This window comes from Diceros bicornis, chromosome 5 (assembly GCF_020826845.1).
Source record: "Diceros bicornis minor isolate mBicDic1 chromosome 5, mDicBic1.mat.cur, whole genome shotgun sequence".
Lineage (NCBI taxonomy): Eukaryota > Metazoa > Chordata > Mammalia > Perissodactyla > Rhinocerotidae > Diceros > Diceros bicornis.
Window position 1 is genome coordinate 49,534,366 of NC_080744.1, and position 24,096 is coordinate 49,558,461.

The 24,096-nt window shown below is 37.0% G+C and overlaps 1 protein-coding gene across 11 annotated transcripts in view; it reads right to left on the reverse strand.

Moving 5' to 3' along the window:
• Positions 1-24,096, reverse strand: part of WDR72 (WD repeat domain 72) — a 294,043-nt gene that overhangs the window by 195,932 nt on the left and 74,015 nt on the right. For all 11 annotated transcript variants that reach the window (XM_058541608.1, XM_058541610.1, XM_058541607.1 and 8 more), the window contains 2 exons: positions 9,929-10,093; positions 3,758-3,864 (listed from right to left, as the gene is read on the reverse strand). In XM_058541608.1, coding sequence (XP_058397591.1) covers positions 3,758-3,864; positions 9,929-10,093 — 272 coding nt within the window. The remainder of the gene's footprint in view (positions 1-3,757; positions 3,865-9,928; positions 10,094-24,096) is intronic.

Below are 24,096 nucleotides of genomic sequence, written 5' to 3' on the forward strand. Positions count from 1 at the left end.
TTCCATCCATTTACTTTTAACTTGTCTATGCCTTTTTGCTGTTTCTGTTTTTTTAATTGTCTAGCAATCTTTGTAATTTAACTGGAGGGCTGAGTCCCTTTACGTAATTGAGATTATTGTTTTATTCAGGTTTATTTCAACTATCTTATCTTGTGCTTTCTATTTGTCCCATTTATTTTTCTCTTCTTTGGACTGAACAACATTTTTTTTCTTTTTAAATTGGAAGTTATATATTCTATTTCTTTTGTGGGTTCTTTTTGTGTGTGTGTGTGAGAAAGAGTGACCCTGAGCTAACATCTGTTGCCAATCTTCCTCTTTTTTTTTTTTTTTGCTTGAGGAAGATTGTCCCCAAGCTAACATCCATGCCAATCTTCCCCTATTTTGCATGTGGGACGCGGCCACAGCATAGCCTGATGAGTGGTGTGTAGGTCCATGCCCAGGATCCAAATCCGTGAACCCTGGGCCACCGGAGCACAGTGTGTGAACTTAACCACTATGCCACTGGGCCAGCCCCTCTTTTGTCTGTTCTTTTAGCAGCTACCCTGGAAGTGTCAACATGTATAATCTGGCTAAAGTCTAAAGTTAATCAACATCTTTATCTACTTCTAGAACACCAGAATAAATGGCATCTAATCACTACACTATTATATGCAATTGTTGATTAGCATGGTGTGTATGTGTGGGAGGATGGGAGATGTATATATACAAACATATTGTCTTATTTGTTAGTGCCGTGGAGTCCATTCTGACTCCTAGCAACCCTGTGTACAGCAGAGTGGAACCCTGCCCAGTCTTTTTGTGCCACCTTCTCATCTTTCAGCACTATATCAGACAATGTTCTGCTATTCATAGGGTTTTCATGGCCAATTTTTTCAGATGTGGGTGGCCAGGTCCTTCTTCCTTGTCTGTTTTAGTCTGGAAGCTCTGCTGAAACCTGTCCACCATGGGTGACCCTGCTGGTATTTGAAATTCCAGTGGCATAGCTTTCAGCATCACAGCAACCTGCAGCCGCCATAGCCTGACAACTGACAGACAGGTGGGGTGGTTCCCCGACCAGGAAACAAACCCAGGTGCAGCGGTGAGAGCACCGAATCTTAACCACTAGACCACCAGGGCTGGCTTATTGTCTTATAGTCTGCGTTTATTTAAATTTTCTAAAAATTTTCTGGGTTTTGTTCAATATTCCTTCTTCTATCTCAGATCTCCCTTCTGAAATCAAAGTTCTTCTTACTGAAGAATATCATTTAGAATTTCATTACTTGTAGTGGGTCTCTTGGCAGTGAGCACTCAGTATTTGTCTTAAATGTTACTATTTTGCCCTCATTTTTGGAAGATGTTTTTGCTAGAGATATAATTCTAAGTTGACAGATATTTTCTCTCAACCATTTGAAGATAATTCACTGCTGTCTTATTTTCATTTTACTGTTGAGAAGTCAGCTCTCAGTTTAATTCATTTTCCTTTGTAAACAATCTGCTTTTTCTCACTGACTACTTTCAGAATCTTCTCTTTTTCTTTGATATTCTGCCATTTCAACATCAAGTCTCTAGCTGTGTATTTCCTTTCATATATCCTGGAATTCAAGGGATTCTTGAATCTTAGAATTTATGCCTACAGATAAAGTAATACTTTGGGAAAAAAATGAAAAACCGAGTCATGAGGCAATTTTGGGTCCCCTCTGGTCATCTTAGAGGCAGAAATGCTAAGCCTACAGCCATATCCTGGGACTTCTCAAAGCTAAAAAATCATTGCTGTTTGGGGAATAATGGGCGAAGCCTAGTAAATTTAGTAACTTCCAGCAGAGTAAATTAGGATTTGCTAAGTATGCAGTAGCTGAAGTGTAGGTACTGACTAAGAAGTATCTTATAGGGCCGGTCCGGTGGCTTAGCGGTTAAGTGCACGCGCTCCGCTGCTGGCGGCCCGGGTTCGGATCCCGGGCGTGCACCGATGCACCGCTTCTCTGGCCATGCTGAGGCCGCGTCCCACATACAGCAACTAGAAGGATGTGCAGCTATGACATACAACTATCTGCTGGGGCTTTGGGGGGAAAAATAAATAAATAAAATCTTTAAAAAAAAAAAAAAAAGAAGTATCTTATAGACGCAGGCTAAGTTTTGGACTCCAAAGGAACAGAGTTCTAGAAAATCCAAATCATTTTAGAAAAGTAAAACCAAACTAGATCCCTTGGCTGTTTAACAATCATATTTACAGGGCTCATACAGCTGAATTTATCTATCATGAAGAATATGTCTATTAACCCTAGTTTCTTTTTTGGAGCTAGGCCACTGGGCAAAAACCTCAAACTGGAACTCAATTATTTTCAGATCTATTTTCTACTTAGCTATTAATTTTTCTAACTCTCCAAGTAGTCTCAGAAAAAATTCACCATCCCCCAAGTTCTCTAGATTGGGAATAAATATCTCAGCATGTCTAACAGGTTTTGTGGCAGCCCTAGTGTATGAAAGCTACTGACAATTGTTAAAAAAGAATGTACTAGGGCATTTCACGTTAGCCTCGCCCAAAGTTCAACCTAAGTATCACAATCATGGCTTTGCTATAAGCTATGAGAATAGGTACCCCTTTGATATCTGTTCCACTAGCCATGTTGTTAAACTATTCAGTTTCTACAAATTGAACACTTGATTCCTCGTTATTCTTTTGATTCTCAGAATTCAAAGCCATATAATTTCTCCTTGGGTTAAAAACAAAAAAGGAAGAAGTCCTCTTGTTTCCACCAGCAACCCAATCCGTCATTCATGAATGCATGCTGAATCGATTCCACATTCTTGAGTATACTTTGGCAAATAACTCAGCAGCAAAGTCTAGTTCACAGTGGCTCTTCCATCAGTGGGGCTTCTTCCTACAGCCAAGTCCTCTTTCATTGGAACAAACCTTGCTTCCATGAAACTGCACCCAAATCACTGTCTACATGACTTTCCTTTCTCTTTCCCATCATTCCACTTAAAACTGAGTCCTTTCCTCTGTTCGTTTTATAATGATATCAGACAAGGATACAACATGAAGATTGTAACTAACTATTGAATTGTTTTACAATTGGATGGGTTTGCTTAAGAGCTCAAAGTGAGTTACTACATAAAAAAAGACAAGCGCCCAGACTTTTCCATTTCCAATTCTATAATAGGTGGCATTTGCCAGTATCCTTTACACAGTGAGGATGCCACAAGCCCTGATACATATGTTGAGATGTTTATTTTGGTCCCAATTCAGTAAAAAAAGAGTTTTACATTGAGTGATGGTACTGATTACATTCCTTGGGACCTTGGGTCACACAAATTACTCAACCATTCAAGATCTAAATTTTCCTAAACGTAAAAGGAGCATGTTAGGGCCCAGCCCTATGGCTTAGCGGTTAAGTGTGCATGCTCTGCTACGGGCGGCCGGGGTTAGGATCCCGGGCATGCACCAACGCACCACTTCTCTGGCCATGCTGAGGCCGCGTCCCACATACAACAACTAGAAGGATGTGCAACTATGACATACAACTATCTACTGGGGCTTTGGGGAAAAAAAAAGGAGGAGGATTGGCAATAGATGTTAGCTCAGAGCCAGTCTTCCTCAGCGAAAAGAGGAGGATTAGCATGGATGTTAGCTCAGGGCTGATCTTCCTCACAAAAAAAAAAAAAAAGGAGCATGTTAATCACTAAAGTTTCCTTCAGCCCTAGAATTCTGTACCCCATCATAGTTTTTAAATAGGGAGAGGGAATGGAGAGAGGTTCAAGTTCCACACATCTTACCTACCCATTTTCAGCAGCACTAACGACATAGGGCTGTTTAGAGAAGTCCCTCGCTCTTGCCAAACATGTTACTGAAGCCGAATGACCAAATAGAAGTTCTTTAGCCGAAATCTGAAAATGATGAGGGTAAGCTTTTAAACAGGTGTAAACTTTTTAGTTGAAGAATATAAACATGACATTATATAAATATTCATAATTCTGATTAGCAAATCTTGTTATGTTTTCACTGTACATAAGTTTAAGGAAAACTGATATATGGCATATCAAAATCCACCGAATAATAAACTTCTCCATAGAGGAATTGTGTTGTACACATTTTTTTTGTTTGTTTTTGGTTTTGTATCCATCACGAAACCTAGATGACTGCCAGATCTGTTTTACAACATCTAGGTTTTGAATACAAATGTCATTGCTGATGTTTACTATGCATAAAATGTACCTCAAATGATAGTAGCATATTAACGTGCAAATTTCAGAATTTAGAAATGAGTTTACAAAATAATACAAAGAAAAGTTTACCCTTTTTGTAACCATTACAATACCTTATTTGGCTTCTTTCCTTAGAAATAATTAAATTAACTTTTCTACATTAAAAATAAAATTGCAATGAAGCTATTATTTAAAATGCTACTGTTTTTCTCCTATATTTGAATTTAAAACTATGGCACCAAGGGCTAATTCTTCCATTATCCCATGTGTGAAAGAAGTCTATTCTTTAGTATTTTGTAAAACAAGATTATAAAAATCAAACTACAAAACAGAAAACATGTAAGATCCTCTCAAATGGAGAAGAGGTTGTCAATAAGAGACTAAAAACTTAATTTGAATGACTAGAAAACTATGGTCAATAAAACTTGTGTCATGGGTAATAAAAATCTATTTTCCAAATGAATTAATATTCATTATGTTTCTGAACTATGCAAACATATATGTAGCTGATAACACAACCATATCAGTGAGGAGAAATTATTTCATAACATAATTGTTCTCTGCCTTTCTCTTATTTCTATCATAATCAGAAATATTTCTTTAAAAGGTCTGTTATCAGACTAAATTTCTAGTGCTACAAAGAGGGTTTATGGTTGATCAGAATCACTTACAACCCAAGTGCTGACTCTCTACATTTTTCCTGGGAAATTCAGAAGGTTCCATCTCAGAAAACAACATAATATCTTTCCCCATCATCATACTTGGAAACGCATACCCCCATGAATTTAACCCCTTTCCAGTATACATAAGCCAAATCAAACAAAGAATGAGGGCTCATCAAGGATGTTCCCTCCTCCAGAGAAAATTCACTATGAACAAAATATCAGAATGGAACACCACTGTCTTTCATATGAAATCCTCAGTCTGCTGCTAAATCCCCACATGTACTTGAATAAGCTGTTACAATTCACTACAGTCTCCTCATTTTATCACATTCTAGACCTGTTGTGAAGAATAACAAAAAAATTCTACAATCATACCTAGTCATTGTCATGATGAAATCCAGGAGATCTTTACTTCTGTTCTTTGTCTCTACCTCTGTGAACCATTGGTCACCCCCCACTCCCACCCCAGGCACTTCCAACAGCACAGTGGGAAAGAGAAAAAGAACACACAGGTTGATGAGCATCTACTACCACATTCGAGGCACTGGTTCAACTACAACAGTGTTTAATGCCCATGTCACAGGTGGGAAAATTGAGGTTCAAAGAATATAAGTTATTTGCCCAATACCACAGAGTTGGTAAATATCAGAGCTAGAACTTGACCCAGATACCCATTTTTTCTTTCTACACAACATTGCTATTCTTCATTTTGTCATTTTTGTGTTGCCATCTGAGTACTAAACAGGAAGAAAAATACAATATAGCACAAGTAAGGGAATATATCTGAGAGGATGTTCAACTCACCTTTTTCTATGCTTAAAGATACAATGAAAACCAGCAATCAATATCAGGAAACCCAGGTGAGGAAGTTCCTAGCATGGGACTTGGAGAGACTCCTCATTAACGAACCTCACAAAGTTCTGGAGAAACTAGAGGGCTCTGGGGGTCAGACTCTGAGCCTGGAAGCAGCATGCATAATCTAGGCATGTGATGAGAAGCCCAGCACAGGGAAACACTTATTCTCCAACTCCCCTGCACCCTGCCACCCCACCACCCATGGACAGGGAAAGACTGAGATGTGCACCCAAGCCCCTAATGTATACTTGGATACTCTAAGATGTCCAGAACTTCTTTCCCTTCCTATTACTAATCCTTATACAACTACATGATAGCATCATCCCACCAGTCCCATCCATCACCCAAATCTCAAATCTGGAAGGTATCCTCGACTGTGCCTGCTCCTTTACCCCACATCCAATTGGTGGCTCAACTCTGTCCATTCTCCCTTTTTAACATCTTTCCACGTTTCATCTCCTCTTCATTCCCATTGTCACTGATTTGGTTCATGCATGAAAACTTTCTTGACTAAATTACTATAGAAGGCTCCTGCCCCTAGTCCCTGTCCCTTATCTCATCTCCATGTCCCTTCAATATGCCCTTCACATTAATGCCAAGTGATAGTCTAAATCACAAATATAACAAAACAGTATTATGACATCTCATCCCATAAAACATCCTCAAAATCCCTTAATATCACCACTGCTTTTAACCAGCATGTGGTATTAGCTCTTGCTAGTTTAAAAAAAAAAAATCTAAACCCCTCAGCATGTCAGATTCCATGTTGAGTCTGTTCCATCCCTTCCAGGTGAGCCTATCACCTCTAACTTACCCCCTATGTTCCAGGTCTACTCAACTACATTTACCAGTTCCCTGAAGGCAAAATATTCATGCTTTTCATACACACTTATCATTCTCTGACTGCAGTATCCTCCCACTATCTTTTCCTGTTCAAGTCCTGGGCATAATTTAGAATTCAGGTCAAGCATCACCCTCAGAAAGACTTTCCCTTCAAAACCACACTGAGATACCTTCACAATGATAGGATGGCTATTATAAAACAAAAAACAAATGAACTAAAAAGGAAATAACAAGTGTTGATGATGATGTTGAGAAACTGAAACCCTTGTATACTTCTGGTGGGAATGTAAAACAGTGCGGCCACTATGGAAAACAGTTTGGCAGTTCCTCAAAAAATTTAAAATAGAGGAGTTGGCCAGGTGGCGTAGTGGTTAAGTTCACGTACTCTGCTTCAGCAGCCCGGGGTTCGCAGGTTCGGATCCTGGGCCCAGACCCACGAACTGCTTATCAAGCCATGCTGTGGGAGGTGTCCCATATAAAGTAGAGGAAGATGGGCACGGATGTTAGCCCAGGGCCAATCTTCCTCAACAAAATGAGGAGGTTTGGCAATGGGTATTAGCTCAGGGCTAATCTTCCTCACAAAAATATACATATATATATTTAAAATAGAACTACCATATGATCCAGCAATCCTACTTTTAGGTATACACCCCAAAGAAGTAAAAGCAGTGACTTAAACAGATATTTGTACACCCAGGTTCATAGCAGCAGCATTCACAATAGTCAAAATGTGGAAGCAACCCAAGTGTCCCTTGATGGATGAATGGATAAACAAAATGCGGTATATACACACAATGGAATATTATTCAGCCCTAAAAGGAAATTCTGACACATGCTACAACATGGATAAACCTTGAGGACATTATGTTTAGTGAAATAAGCCAGTCACAAAAGGATATATACTGTATGATTCCACTTACATGAGATATGTACAGTAGTCAAATTCATAGAGACAGGAAATATCCCACTGCTTTACAACTTTCTATTTACAAGTCTGTCTTCTACACTAGACTGAGAAACTTGAAAGAGAGATCTGTGCCTACAACAAAAAGCATCTGTGTAATTTGTCTAACGACTCTGTAAGTAAGTGTCCTTAGGTTTGTTTTTCCACTTTATATGATGGCAAGTATTCTCTTACCTAAATCCTCTTGGATCGGGGAAGAGGCTTTCCAAATTCAGTATGAAAAGAAAATAAATGGCTTCCAGGTCACTTTACACCCCCTCCTTGTAACTTCCTTCTTCCCTTCCTGCTGTCCTCCCCTTGATATGCCATTGGCCTCAGGCTGCCCTACAGCCATAATCTCCCATGTCTTCAAAGCCTCCCCTCTTCTTCCTCTGCCCAAACTATTCCTTTATTTATATAAATTTTTAAAATATAAATCAAATTAAACTACCAAGCATTAAAATATGAATGGTGAACCACTCACTTGACTGTCTTATAGACAGCAAGCAGATTTGTTGAGATTCAAAAATGCCCTTGATTTTTGAAAAGCCTAGAGTTTCCCTGCTAATAGTTGATCTGTTGTCATGTAGGGGTGAGATTCATAAGAAAAATAAAAGAAGATGTTTATTCTTTCTGGTCCTATGGTTAGCCATAGAAAATGTGAAGGAAAACGTGGAAAATCTCACATTCATACTAATTGGTATTATATTCATGTTGTTAACTGTCTCACAATGTCCTGACAGCGACTTTCCAAAACATGAAGCTGATCAATCCCCTACTTACATCTCCTCAATGGTTCTCCTTATTTTTTTCCACCCCTGCTGATCCAATTCCTATTCCCACCCGATACCCACTGTAGATTTCTCAATATCGGAACTATTGGCATTTTGGATGGGATAGTTCTTTGTTGTGAGGGGCTGTCATGTGCACTAATGGATGTTTAAAGCATCCCTGGCCTCTACCCACTGATGACAGTAGCATTCCCCTTCCTCCAGTTGTGACAACAAAAAAACATCTGCAGACATTACCAAGTGTCTCTTGGGGCGCAATATCGCTGTCTGTTAAGAACCACATAGCCTGAGCAAAAAGACTTGCTCCTAACAAAAGCATGGCATAACTTTTCCCACTGAAGATGTAGTGCAGACCACTCCCTACTTAGAGCACTTTGTATTATAACACAACTGCACTGCATTAGCCTATGTCTGTCCTCTACTACAATGCAACCTCTTGGGCAGCCAACACAAGGTCTTATTTGTGTTTGAACTCAGGTACCTAGCACCACACCTAACTTATAATATGCACTCAATAAATGCATTTTGAATAAATTCCAGAAACATATGTAAAAAGATAGAGATGTTAGAATTCCAAATTCTTAAGCTTATAGTAACTTACATATTACAAGACACTTACTCCAGCCAGAAAACACCACACTTCAACATTAAAAGTAGTTCAGACATTTTAAGGCATTTAGGAGTCTGAGTTTAAACTATAAGAGATAATAAATGTGAAGACCAATTTTCAAAGCTCAACTGTTGCAACAATACCAGTTCCTTCTTTCAGGAATGTTCATAAACATTGAGCTGAGCTGGTTTGCTATGTAGTTCTTGGCAGTCCTGTAGTGTAACCGTTCAGTGATGGGAGATGTTAATTAATTACACTATAAAATAGAATTACAATTAATTGTTAATTTAGGTTTTAAAGTGCCAAACTTTAAAGGCTAAAAATAGTCTTTGATCTTTAAAAGGCTTCTTAATGAGGGCAATATACTTTAAGTACATCATTAGTTTAAATGTTCAAATTGGGTCTAGAGGCTGCGAGAGCTAAGCAAATATCTATTCCAATATGTTAAATGTTTATGACTTGGGACAGGGACAATTAATTGCTAATCAATGGGCCAAATCCTGGGTGAGGTCATGTTCTGAAATAGCAGGATGACAATAGTAAATTGGATTTAGAGCTTTTGATGCGATCTGTAAAAATCACAGGCAGGCAGAGACTAAAAGAATCCCAAGAAGGTCAAACTGACAGAAATACCCAGATAATTAAGATATTACTCATTTAGTTAATAGTGGTTTTCAAGGATACCCTTTGTTTAGATTAATGAGCAATAATTTTTAGAATTATACTTACATGTCTGTAGTTCAGTTACTTAAGCATATAATTCAAGATATAAAATAGTAAAATTCAGCATAGTTTAAAGGGTGATAACACTTAGCTGGTAGCAAAGATTAGCAATATTCATAATATAATTTTTCAATATGATCTTGATACACCATAAAATACTTAATTTTCTCCAAATTCAGAAGTAAAACCAATTTATTACTTCAGTAAACATCTTTTTAACAATCATGCAAACCTTCCACTGCCATTGCAGGTAGAAGAAGCAAGCTGTGTTTATTTTGTGAGCGTTGTCTGTTTCCATATTAATCTTTTCACTAACCTTTAGTTCAGGTGAGAGAGTCCAGAGACAGAGCTGCCCCTCTTGGCTTCCAGTCACCATTGTTTGCTGGTCATCGGTGATCATGATTGCAGTGATGCTGTGCAGAGGGGCCTTCTTTCCCCAGAGCGCCACTGCCTGCAAGGAGGGCCTCATGTTGAGTGAATCCTGGACCATAGACAAGGGAAGAAGTGTACACAGTCATCATTCTTAAATTTGGGGAACTGGTCATATCACAAGGTGGATTTATGATGACATAAACTTTAACCACACGTTCTCCCAGAGCTATGGAAAAGGGCACTTCCCCATCAGTTAGAGGAGACATTGAAATTACGATGCCCAGTGTTAATCCATCAAAGAGGAATGACTTTTATTCCAATTCTTGATTATTGATGCTGATGAAGAGAAGACTAGGAAAAGTCTACCCACTCCACCCACTATGGGTGATCCTGACCCACAGTAGAATATTCTACTATTGATATGAATATGAAATCCAGTAGAATATGAGTATTCTACATCCTACAGATTATCATATTCCATATACAGAAAGCTGTCTGTTTTATATTCTGTATATATTCTTATAAGCTATCTTATATTCTGTATATAAAATATAATATTCTATTCTACAGACTAGAGCTGTTTACACACTATAATTTGAAGACAGCTTTGCAAACTCTCTCTCCCCAGAAATATCATCTCATCTAGGTAACAAATATCTGAACTTTGCTATTGAAAAGTAAATCTCTTCCAAAAAGGTTTCCTAGTCTTCAAAGATTCATATATGACTGTCATGATTTCTGCCATATTCATGCTCTACCTTTACTATTTATAATAATAATTTTTATTTTTGTATTTATATTTAGTATCTTCCTAAACAATACTTTTCAAGAAATCACTACCTTCATGTGTGAGTTACAAGGGTTAAAGTGAATGCATAATTACCAAAAACTGCTTGCCTGTGTACCACCCAAAATAATCTGAAATATAATCCAATGATATGAGCATTATATTTTGTGAAACATTGAGTTAAATGTTCTCCAAATAGGCATTCTTTTCTGAAATACAAAAAACTGGAGTATGAATAACATTTTAAGTGCTTAGAATAAATTAATAAGTTTTCTCCTTAGAAGTGTATATTTAATCTCATTAAAAATGTCAAAGATACGAGAAAGGAGAATGATACCAAGTTTACTTCCATATTTGCCTTGAGAAAGTTAAGACAATGAAAACTTTCTGTCCTGCAGGATTTCTGGTACTAAAGTAGAAAGGGTAAATACAAATATAAGTTTTAAAAACTCGTGTACCTACTATTTATAATGTTCAGTTACACACACATACACACATAAACATGGTATGCATTGACACTATGAACACAAATTCAATATGGGCAGTTAATGGGTTAACATAAACTGGTTATGCTCAAAATTTTACCAGTAGTTCAGTTGTTTGGAATTTAGTACCTTGTTCTTCATGGCTCACTTTTTAGGCCAGTTCACAAGTCTATGTAATCTATAATTTATTGTTCTATTCTTAGCACAGTACCCAAACACAGTGAAACCAAGATTTCTATAGAAAAGGCACTGAGCACTGCAATTCAGAATATCAGGACCACACATACTAACCATATTACTGAGCTAACCAAAGAGTTCTAGTTTCAAACAACACTATAATCTAAACTTAGACCTCTTTTGCTTCAAAGAGAAATAATGCATTATGTATTTTTTAAATTGTTGTTTCATGACCAAGCTTGCAAATAAGTCTAGGAAATTCCAAGAAATAAAAATATAAGAGAAACCTGAAACAGGAGCTGAGTCAGTTTATGGCTCTGTTAGCTGGGGGTTTGAGTGTTCATCTTCAAGTAAGGACAGGAGCCAAGCCCTCCAGAAGTAACTTAGCTCAATGAAACAAGAAGTAGAAAAACTCCAACACTACCACAGGAAGATAAGGAAGCTTATTCCCAAATATCCCCAGAAAAATATGCCAAGCCTGAACCACAAAACAGGTTTAGAGTAAAGAAAATATCATTATATATCATGTCAGAATCCCCGTGTGAAGAAATCCATGTAAATAACTGTTCCCAGGTCAATGACACCACCGGGAGGTCTGTTAATAATACTTCACATCTATTAGAATATCTCAAATTGTTTTTTTTAAAAGATCATGCCAAGTATTAAGAAGAATGTAGAACAACTAGAACACATACGTTGCTGACAGGAATGTTAAGATGGAAAACAGTTTGGCAGTTTCTTATGAAATCAAACATATGCCTACTACTTGACCCAGTCAATCCATTCCTAGGTCTTACCCAAGAGAAAAAAAAGCATATGTTTATACAAAGACTTCTACAGGTGCAGTTTTCTTTATAATACCAAAATCTGGACACAACTCAAACGTTCATCAACAGATGAATGGATAAAAAAATTGTGGTACAACCAAACAATAGAATACTATTCAGCAATAAAAAGTAATGAACCTTTGATTCTCACAATATGGATGAATTTGAAAATAATTATGTCAAGTGAAAAAAATAACTAAAAATAATATATACTGTATAATTCCATTTGCATGAAATTCTAGAAAATTCAAATTAATCTAGAATACTAGGAAACAGGCCAGTGGTTGCCTATGCATAGGAAGAAAGGACAAGGAGGAGTGAGATTACAAACAGGAATTGAGGAAACTCTTGAAGATGGTAGACATGTTCATTATTTTAATTGTGATGATGTCTTCATGAGTGAATACATACATCAAAACTTATCAAATTGTACACTTTCAAAACATATGTATATACATACAAATATACAATTATATTTTAATAAAGCTGTTTGAAAAAAAAGAAAGTATTTTGGAAGACATTTCCATAACCAAGATTGCATAGGATTTCCACAGAAACAACCCCAGTGGCAAAGATCACAATTAAAAATTACAAAACATTCGAGAAAATAATAAACTGTGATCAAACAGAGCAACTAGTATCCCAGGAACTAATAAGAAAACAATCTAAAAATGTATTGCAAAAGAAGAACAAATATATTAAATTATTATAAACTATTAAAGAGACAAATGAAGAAATGTAAAGCCCTAAGAAAAAAAGACAGCCTATAAAAAAATAAACAGGTAGAATTTTAAAAGAAACAAATACTACCTGTAGAAATAAAATATAATCATTGGAATATAACAAAAGCCAATTAAGAGGATAAGTTCTCTACAGGTAACGTGCACTTGGCTCTTGTCCAAGAACTCGCCTGTTACCTTTTTAACTTTACCTAGGAAACTGTAGTCAAGGCAATTTGTCTAGACTGCTAAGTAGAACTGTAGCAGAAACAAATTTGGGCAACATTTACCAGGAAATTAATATATTTGTAATGATTAACATGATACTAAAGATAAATAATTGCTGAGGTGAGTTATTTATATCCCTATTACTCTGAAAAATTAGCATCTCTTACTTGAATCACTGCAACATTGTCTACCCAATAACCGGCCACTTTGTATTATTCTGGTTTTTTAATCTCCCTTAAAATTATCTGCTCTGCATTGATGTCTCCCTAATAAAACGATACAATTCCCCCAAGAACAGAGGCCAGACCTTGCTTAGTGTAATGCCTGGCCCACAGTGGGCTCTTGATAAATATTCTTTTAACCAAACTGATCTTGATGCATCTTGCTTCCTCGTTCTTTGTGAAGGAGAGGGATCATGTCTTAGTCACTATTATATTCCCTACAGTGCCTGAAGCACAGTGCTTTGAACATAGGAAAAGAATAAATAATGGTTGAATAAATCCTTTTGTTTATTATTTTTAAGCTCGATATTTCCAAAGGGATGGAGCTGATTAACAGTATGAACTTGAAATTGGGTTAGAATTAAATGTGAGTCAGTTAATCCATCTAAGCTTCAGTTTTCTCCTCTATAACCTGGGAATAATAACAACACCTAGCTCAGACTTGTTGTGAGGGTGGGGTGAGAGCATGCTTATAATATAGAGCAGAGTGGAATTGAGTGAATTACTATTATGTTTATTTTAGTTCCCTTACTTCTGGATAATAGTAACAGTTACCCATAAATCAAACTTTTTCACCGTTACACTTTTGCTTTATTCTTATTCAAATTAAATTCATTTCAACTTCACTAGATTTTTAACCCTCTGAAAGCAGGAACTTCTGTCTGATTTGTCCATTGCTGTATTGTCAGGGCCCAGAAAAGGGTTTGGGACAGACAGGCACTCAATAACTATTTGCTGAATGAATGGAAATACATACTATAGTCTAAAGACTCATGTCTGGGAAGGCATCCACTCATTCAAATATTTACAAATATTTAGGTATGTAACAAAATACAAGGAGCTCAGAGTTTTGAAAATCAAATAAGTCAAAGAATTTCATAGATTAAAATCCTTAATAGTCATAGGATTCCTAACACATCCAAATTAGAAAACAAAAAGCATCAAGGGCAGAGCCACAAGAAATCAGATCTTAACCAGAATTCATCCTGAACAATCCGCATCACTAAGAGTAGTGAAAACAGACCTGGAATTCAGAGACCTAGTTCTAGGGCTGCTATTACCTCCTATTGCCTTTATTTCCAGATTATAAAGGCAAATGTAGTAAAATGAGGATACTATCACCTGCGATGCCTACATCTCAGTATTCTTATGAAAAATAAATTCAATGATGTGAATAAAAGCAAATGGGTATAAATATATATATTATGCTATCATTATGCCTTACATATATTACTCATATTATAAACTCCCATAAATCTAGAATTTAGGGCAAGAAGTGGCCTTGGGGATCACTAATCTAATCCTTCTTACTTATAAGAAAGCTGACAATGAGAAATGTGGTCTAGATAACTCTCAACATTACTTCTAATTTTGAGAGACCAACTGAATTGTACAGTGAGAATAAGTAACTGATTAAAAGGTTGCACATCTCATAAGTCACTTTTATTCAGATTCTCTTTCTCTCTTTTTTTTTGGAGCAAACTTTTAAAAGTGACCCCAGAAACTTAGTGCCTTGCTATCAATAGGAGAGAGAGCAAATCCACGTCTTCTGAGATCCTGTAAATTCCCCAGAAATCTCTAAACAAAAATAAACCTCAAAGAAGAAAGTTCATTGCAGAGTCTCCAAGTTAGAGGGAAACTGTGAGGTAGAGGAGCAAGCTGTGCCCCTGACAGAAGTATACGTCCCATTTCAAATAATTCTGTGTCTAGACGAGTTTTACAATCTTTGGAAAAGGATTACAAACTTCTATCACGGTTTATAATTATTGTATTTATAATTATTGTATTCCAAATTTGAGTGCCTGACTGATGTTTTGGAATGTCTAAATCAAAAATGTGGATAGATGTTTACAGGCCCTTAAATGATTTCTACATCTGGTCTATTTAAGGGCAATTTAAAATAAATACTTCCATTGGAGAAAAAAAAAAGTAGACGTTTAAAAAAAAATACTTACATGGACAGGAATAAAGTTACAGACTATATTACAAAGGGCAAATAAATTTCTCTCATTTGGATCTAGTCACAGTACCAAGCACAACATTTTAGATTTTGATATCGTATTTTGTAACTTATATAAGCAATATAATCGATATTTTATCATATAATCAGTATAGCTATTTAAATAATTATATAAACACTCACACACAAAACTATACTCTTAAGTGACTTTCAAATAATTTCTACACAAATTTTTGACTGCAGCCTACTCAGATGTCACAATGGATTCTCAGGATGAGAAGATGAATGGCCTTCAAGAAGCTCACAGCCTGCAGGTAGAATCTCCCATGTAAATGAATTACTCACTAATTATAAAGTTGAATATATCTATATCTATATCTATCCCACTGGTCTTCCCAAAGTGACTTTAATACTATGTAACAAGTTCTCCAGATGTGTATAAGTGCTATGGGAACACAGATAGGAGTGTGTAGTGACCTATAGAAAGTGGCTAGTGTTTTATCATCTTTCCCACCCTTCTGATTTTTGTCCTCTTCTTCAATAATATATAGTCTCTCAAAACCTCTTTCATATATATATTTATTATTTTGTGATTTCTGAATAGTATAATGAAAAATAATTTTAAAGAAAAAGATTATTTTAGATCTAGTAATTATTAAAGTATGTATTATAAAGCTGATTTTGATACAGTTTAATTAAATATAAAGACAAATTCAATTTATTCCTAACTATAACAAAAAGTATAATATTAAATTTAAACGTTATTTTAATATTACATATTTAAATACAGATTGAAATTTAGGTACATAGCCAACAAGACCAAAACTGCATTTGTGAAATAATGGTTAGATTTCCTATCTTTTATGGTTAATTGAGTGAAACTTTTCATTTTTATAATTTCCATATTTTTTCCTAAATTAGAGAGGAAGTTTCAGACTGTTACTTGCAAATGGTTTTTAGTCATTTAAAATACCTGAAGTTTGTGAATATTTTTCCTTTCCAGAAAAAGCCATATTCAATGAAATCGTTATGATTTTGCCCTTTTCAATACTGATTTTAAAGTACCAGTGACAGTTTGATATTCCATATAAGACACTTTATCAGATGAATGCACTTTACAGCTTGAAGGATTCCTTCTTGTAGTGAATCTGCAGCATTCTTACTGTTTTCATTTTCATTGACACAGGAATTCAACAATAGAGTTCTGTGCTTCCTTTCTGTAACCAACGGTCGACTACAATATAAATTAAATAAATCAGAGCTTCCTAGCCGTATGCCACGGCACATACTGGGCTGTGAATAGTTGATATGAGGCAAGAGAGAAACTGAAAACCTTAACCCAGTGTGTGTACAAAGGTAATCATTTTCTATGTTTATACTTTGATATGTAAAAGGATGGGAAACACTGAATTAAGTAAAACTTGTCTAGGAACATAAACAATTTAAAGCTGGGTCCAAACCATTCATTATAGAGTTTGGAAAACAATACTCACAACTAAGAAATGAGCCTCCTGGTGATGCAGTCATGGATTGCACAACCTCTCATCATGAGCACCTGGAAGCTCCCAAACTGTTCCATTTTTAAGGGAAATTTTTTTAAATAATATATTTTTAAGTAGAAATAGGAAAGGGCTACCTAATCTAACAATGTGAGCTTACTGATCACCTCCCAAACCATAGGGGCTCTCAAATCACCAGCGAGAAAACACCTACAAAGATATAAATTGCAGCTGGCAAAGGATGGGTATGTCTTTTCATTGTTTGATCCCTAGTCACTAGCACACTGCCTGCCATGCACGTGACATTCAATAAATATTTCTCAAGTGACTATATTTCATCTTGAAAATGGAGCAACAGTTCACTAGAAACTGGAAGAAACTTTAAGAATGTGGAGTTAAACTCTTATTTTGCTGATGAGGAAGTGGAGGAAAGGTGATGTGGCATTCCTACAACCAGAGTCTTCTTGTTCTGGTAGAACTTATATTCTGGGGAAAGGAACCACCCCTGGTTTCCTCTTTGTGTTCCATCCAAATGGATGGAAATATAAGGTTTCTGATTCTAGGATGATCATTAGGTCATATCTAGCACACCACCATCTCCATTAATTTAATTCAAAATACACTTTATTATGAAGAAAAGAGGCAAGAAAATATAATATAGTCAGATAAATCTGTCTTTTTTCCTCCCTTAATAGCTAGCAAATATTCTTTGAGCCTCAGTTTTCTCTCAACAAAATGGAAAAAATAATTAGCTTGGAAAATTGATGTGAGGACAGGAGATTCTTCACAGAAAGTGCTTATAATTCCTTGTTCATAATTGGCACTCAGTAAATATTTCTTGAATGAATAAATGAGGCAATAAATCACTATAATTTTATACTGTGGGCAGAGAATGTGACTATCCGTTTCTAGCAACACCTTTCTCAGTGTGAGATTTCTTTCCTTACTTTTGCAATACTATCACTACAATTTCTTTTCTCAAAAATATTGTGGGCATATACTAGAATATTTGGCCATGAAAATGCACAGTTTGTTACTATTACTTCTAAACTCTATGATAATCTTCTAATCAATGACTCCAGGTCAAATTAAGGCTGCAAAATTTAGCAAATAAAAATACAAGATGTCTAGATAAATTTGAATTTCAGATAAACAACAAATAATATTTTTAATATAAGTATGTCCTAGGAAATACTGGGGACAAGCTTACACTAAAAAATATATATTGCCTATTGCATGGAATGTGCTTATAAAAATTATTTATTGTTTATCTGAAATCCAAATTCAACTGGGTATCCTGTGGGCATCCCAGGGCCACTGTCAACCCCAGGCAACAGCCAAATGGGAGCCCTGGAACTCACCATCTCTCCCCTCCCTCCTTCTACAGATGAAGGAATGAAGACCCAGGAAAGTTACTTGGCCAAAGTAACCCAGGAAGAGAGTGGCTGAGCAAGAACCAGAACCAGGTCTCCTAACAACCCACCTAGAACCCTCCCACTGCACACCACGACACAGATGACCCAGACTTCCCCACCAGAAAGTCTTAGTGATCTGCTAAGCAAAAGTCTTTGTTATTTTAGTGGTTCTTAAAAAAAAATTTCTTAAAAAGTCAAGCAAAACAACAACAAGAAAACCTCTTATATTCAGGCTCCAGTGTGGCCTCCATCGACTTTAAAAGCTGGGCTAGCACTTCCTGGTCTTTTCTCCATAAATATGATACCTGGCAAGCACAAGAAAAGACAACACACCATTACAGACCCATCCCCCTTCTCACCTTCATCTTCTTCCCTGTAACAATTTGTTTTGATCGCTCTGACTTGTCCAAGGCTAGTAGAATAATGAGTATGATGCAAATATGGTTTTGTGGCTGGTGTCTACTGGACACTGGAATTGTTTACCTTATCATAAACAGCTTTCTTCAGGGACACACCCAGGCACTGAGTCTTTGCCTCACCAGCCTCAAAGACAGAGACAAATCTTGAACCCCTTGACTGAGGACAGCCAATCAAAAAATACAAAGAATGAAGTCCTTAGTTACCATGCATGAATTCCGACAACAACCTCCTGACCAAAGGAAACGGCTGTGAGGAAAGTAAAAATAGTGTAACAGAAGCTTTGGGATAAAATAGATCCGGGTTTGAATCTCAGATCTGCCACTTCCAGTTGTGTGACCTCTCTGAATCCCATCTCTTGTTTTGTTTTTTTTTTTTTTTCCTGAGGAAGATTCGCCCTGAGCTAACATCTGTACCAATCTTCCTCCATCTTGTCTGTGGGTCACCACCATAGCATGGCTGATAAGCGGTGTAGGTCCATGCCCAAATCCGAACCTGTGAACCTGGACTGCCAAAGCAGAGTGCACCAAACTTACCCACTACACCAAGTGGCTGGCCCCTGAATCCTATCTCTTAAGTCGAAAGGAATCCTACCTACTTTCTTCAAAACTCATACCTAGGCACCACAGGGGTCACAAACGAATTACTTCATGATTCTTTCCCTCACAAAAGATAACTTGGTCATCTTGAGTCCAGAGGGAGTTTTGTTTCTCAATTTTGTCTTTAGGTTAAAAAAACTTGGAGTGTTAAAAATACATCAAATTGTACACTTTAAATGGATGTAGTTTATTGTATGTAAATTATACCTTAATTAAGCTGAAAAAAAACAGATTGGAGATTAGAGTAAAACAAGTTTGGTCAATGTCACACAGCTAGCTAGTAAGTGGCAATAAATTGAGAGAGGGCAAAGCAGGGCTTTATGGAGGAACAAGAAGTAGAAGTAAGCTGTAGAGAAAGTATCTGGGTATCAGGGTAGGCCAGAGTGACAGCTATTTGAACCACAGGGGACTATGAAGCAAATAGCCTCAGGAGTCCATGGAAAACTAAGGGTTCATGCACAGCTAGTCTCAGCAGAAGCCCTGTCCCCCAAAACTTGTGTGTTTGCAGATGCTCCCAAAGCAAAAGGTCTTATTTTATCAACAGATTGTAACCAGATCACTCCTTAGAAAAGGTAAAAAATGGTTCCTACAAAGTCAAAGGCTGCCCAAGGCATATTTGAATAGCATAAAAATTCACCTAGTCCACCCAGTGGAGCATGACTACCTCAGAACTAACCCCTAACCCACATCAAAGCCAAGCTCCTTCGAAAATGTTATTATTCAGTGATTAACTGCTACTTAAGAAACTCTAGAAAGTAATGTGTTTTAGGTAGAGAATATGTCAGCAGGTAAAGTTAATGCTAAAATAACCCAGAGATCAAGAGAAGAATTAAACAGATATGCAAACTGATCTCTGCACTCCAAATGCCCAGGATCTGGAACAAATATAAAACAAAACAGCCAAGAAATCACATCTCTCTAACTATAGAGATGAGGTTTCCATCACAGCTCAAAGCCCTCCCAGCCTTGAGAGAGAAAGATTTTTACAAAGTATTACCTTCAAACTTCACCTCCTTCATCATGAAGCTGTAGTATAGCAGAGCTAACACAGCCAAATTAATGCTAAGTGTGTTCCATTTACAGTCATTGTCAAAGAGATGAGCATTCGGCTGGTAAAAGAAATATGAGAAAGACAATTCATTTCTTTCTGTGTGGCTTGTTCGCTTTTATTTATATTCAATCAGTGAACAACTTCGTGGAACTCCAATTCCCTTGTCTAAAACCTTAGTTTTAGGCTTTATGAAGTGGATTTGTTTTCCTTTTAATTTCCACATGTAACTCCGAATATTTACAGTCTTTGTTTTTTTGTTTTTTTAACCTACATGTATCTAACATGAACCAAAAATACCTCTGTTCTAGTCCATTCTTACGTAACTTCAACAAATATTTATCAAGAACCAAATGTATTCAAGGTGGTGGGTTAGGCTAAAGAGAACACAAAGAACAGAAAAACACTCTCCCTGACCTCAAAGTAATTACAACTGAGTCACCTTTAAATTAGTTTTAACTAAGTATTCCTGCTCTTGGGCAAAACAATTGTTTCTCTGCGTGTGAATCTGTAAACCTTTTTCCAATCTTGAGTCACATTTTTCTTTGCCATATCCAAGTACAATCTAAAACTATTTGCCTATTTCTTCAAATTAACTCACTTTATTTTAAGTACTAAATTATTTGAGAATAATTTATATTATATGAGTATCTCTTTTAGAATTATCTTAATCATTAACATCCATACAAAATCATGGGTTTTGATGTGCTGGTTAGATTTTTTTTAAATGTATATTAAAATAAATACTTGTCTACTAACATAAATGTTTGCTGTGTACTACCTAAAATCATATTAGGAAACATGTCTCTAATCCGTTCCCATAGTGAAGACTTTTCCTCTACCCTTTCAAGACCTTGCCCCAACCCAGGCATTTCCTTACACCCCAATACTCTTAGTTGATGATCCTTCCTTCCAATTAACCAAGAAAATCAAGGCACTTAGACATGAGCTTCTGCTCATCACTTCAACACTCCGTATCTTTTCCTTATTTTTAGCTTATTTTTCTAAGATATCCATACTAATCCCCTGTAATAACATTTTTATCTTTGCCCCAAATTTTGTCTTCTGTCACCTCAGTTACTTCTTTTATTAATTCTTATTTCGTGTATCTTCAACTGGTCTCCCTTTTCTTTGGCTCCTTTGCCTTTACTTATATACATTTAGTTAACAAATATTTATTGAGTATCTACTATGTGTCAGAGACCATGCAGATTCTAGGAATGTACACAAGGACAAAGTCAGTCACAAACCTCAAGGAGCTGACCAGTGTCTAAGGAGACAGGTGCGTCCTGAGTTACCAACAGTGTGATCAGGGCTATATAAAGTAAACGCAAGAGTGTTTGGGGAGGAAACACAAGTGGAGCTTGAAATCAAACAAGGGAAGGATTTCTCCAAGGAGATAACATCTAAGCTCAAATCCAAAGTCTTATACACTTGCTGGCTTTGTGACTCAGGCAAGTTCCTAGTTACTGTAAACTTTATTTTCCTTATCCATGAAATGGGAATAATATCTACCTCACCTGGCTATAATAAGAGGAAGGAGACAGCATGTACCCAGTGGTGAGGCCCCAGAGTTAGTCAGCCTGGCTTCCAATGCCAACTCTACTACTGTATGGCCTCGGATAGGTTACTTTATAACTGTGTATTGGATTCCTCATCAATAAAATGTAAATAAATAATAATATCAATCTGATAAGGTTGATGTAAGATTTAAATTGGATAATCCATGGAAATCATTAGAAAGTAAGCATTTAGGGCCGGCCCTGTGGCTTAGCGGTTAAGTGCATGCGCTCCGCTGCTGGCGGCCCAGGTTCGGATCCCAGGCACGCACTGACGCACCACTTCTCCGGCCATGCTGAGGCTGCGTCCCACATACAGCAACTAAGAAGGATGTGCAGCTGCAGCTATGACATACAACCATCTACTGGGGCTTTGGGGGAAAAAATAAATAAATAAAAATTATTAAAAAAAAAAAGAAAGAAAGTAAGCACTCAATAAATGCTGGCCGCCATTATTGGAAGGCTTTTTAAATCTCATAATCTGTGTGTAAATCCTGCTAAGTAAACAGTGGTATGATAAGTGGAATCCTTGCCATTTATATTATTTAATGTTATTATTCATAATTTACAATATATTCTGTCTATTAAGTAAATTAAACACGGGAGATGAAGATAAAACTCCAAAGGTACCAAATTGGCGCAGTAGAACAAAATCTACCATCTTCCTATCTGTTATGGGTCGAATTTCAAAATTCATATGTTGACGTCCTAACCCCCAGTACCTCAGAATGAGACCTTATTTGGAGATGAGGTCATTGCAGATATAATTAAGTGAAGATGAGGTCATACTGGATTAGAGTGGGCCCCAATCCAATATGATTAGTGTCCATACAAAACAGGGAAATTTGAAAACAGATGCACACAGGAGGGAGCCATGTGAAGATGAAAGGCAGAAATGGGGTGATGCTTCTATAAGCCAAGGAACACCAACGATTGCCAGCAAATCACCAGAAGGTAGGAGAGAGGCATGGGATAGATTCTTCCTCACAGCCCTCAGAAAGACCCAACTCTGCTGACACCTTGATTTCAGGTTCCTAACTTCTAGAACTGTGAAACAATAGATTTCTGTCTTTTTTTTGGTGTGAGGAAGATTAGCCCTGAGCTAACACCTGTTGCCAATCCTCCTCTTTTTGCTGAGGAAGATTGGCCCTGGGCTAACATCCGTGCCCATCTTCCTCTACCTCTCTATGTGGGACGCCTGCCACAGCATGGCTTGATAAGTGGTGCGTAGGTCCGAGCCTGGGATCTGAACCTTCGAACCCCCGGCCACCGAACTGGAAAGCGCGAACTTAACCACTACGTGACAGGGCCAGCCCCAATTGCTGGCTTTTAAGCCACTCAATTTGTGGTACTTTGTGATGGCAGCCCTAGCAAACTAATACACCATCTGGCAGATTTTGTTTCTTTCTAGTCAGAACATAAATCTTAATAATACATATACCAACTCTTGAGACATATACTTAAACTGTGTACTGAATCACACAACTGGTCATATACGAAACACTTCTCTACTTCTTTTGTTAATAAATCTCCTTTCTGTCCACATTATAGGCTCCCTGAGAAAAGAATATACTCATTTATTCATTCGACAGGTATTTATTAAAAGCCCTGTTAAATGAAAGATGAAAAAATACAGGTTCCTGACCTCTAGGAATTCAAAAGCTATGAGTCAAATCATAAGTACATAAATAGCTGAGGCAAAGTGGGCTGGGATGAGAATTCCCAAGGTACAAGAGCAAGGTGTGCCTCAGTCCCATGGTTGTCGATGGTGTATCCCTTAGACCTAGGCTTCTCTCTTAGAAAAATTCTGTGTTTTTCCATGGGCCAGTTGTTTCCTTCCTCAGCCCTGACATCTACTTCCCTTTTCCCAACTTCAGCACAAGCTGATACTAGATGTCAGTCCGCTGCAATTATGACAATCCTTTCCTCCCAAAATAAACAGATGGAAGGTTCTTCCACAGGCAGGAATATGAACCAATGCAGACAAGTCCTGTTTGGAGAAGCCTCCTTAATGCCCATGATTCTAGTGTTTTCTGACTCTGCCCACAAAACAGGGACGCTTCTGCCAGGGAAGTCCTTAAAATCACCCTCTTCCACTCCTGAATCCTAGCAGAAGCTTTGCCAAAACAGATTTACATCAAGGAGGCTTACGAATGCAGAATTCCATGGTG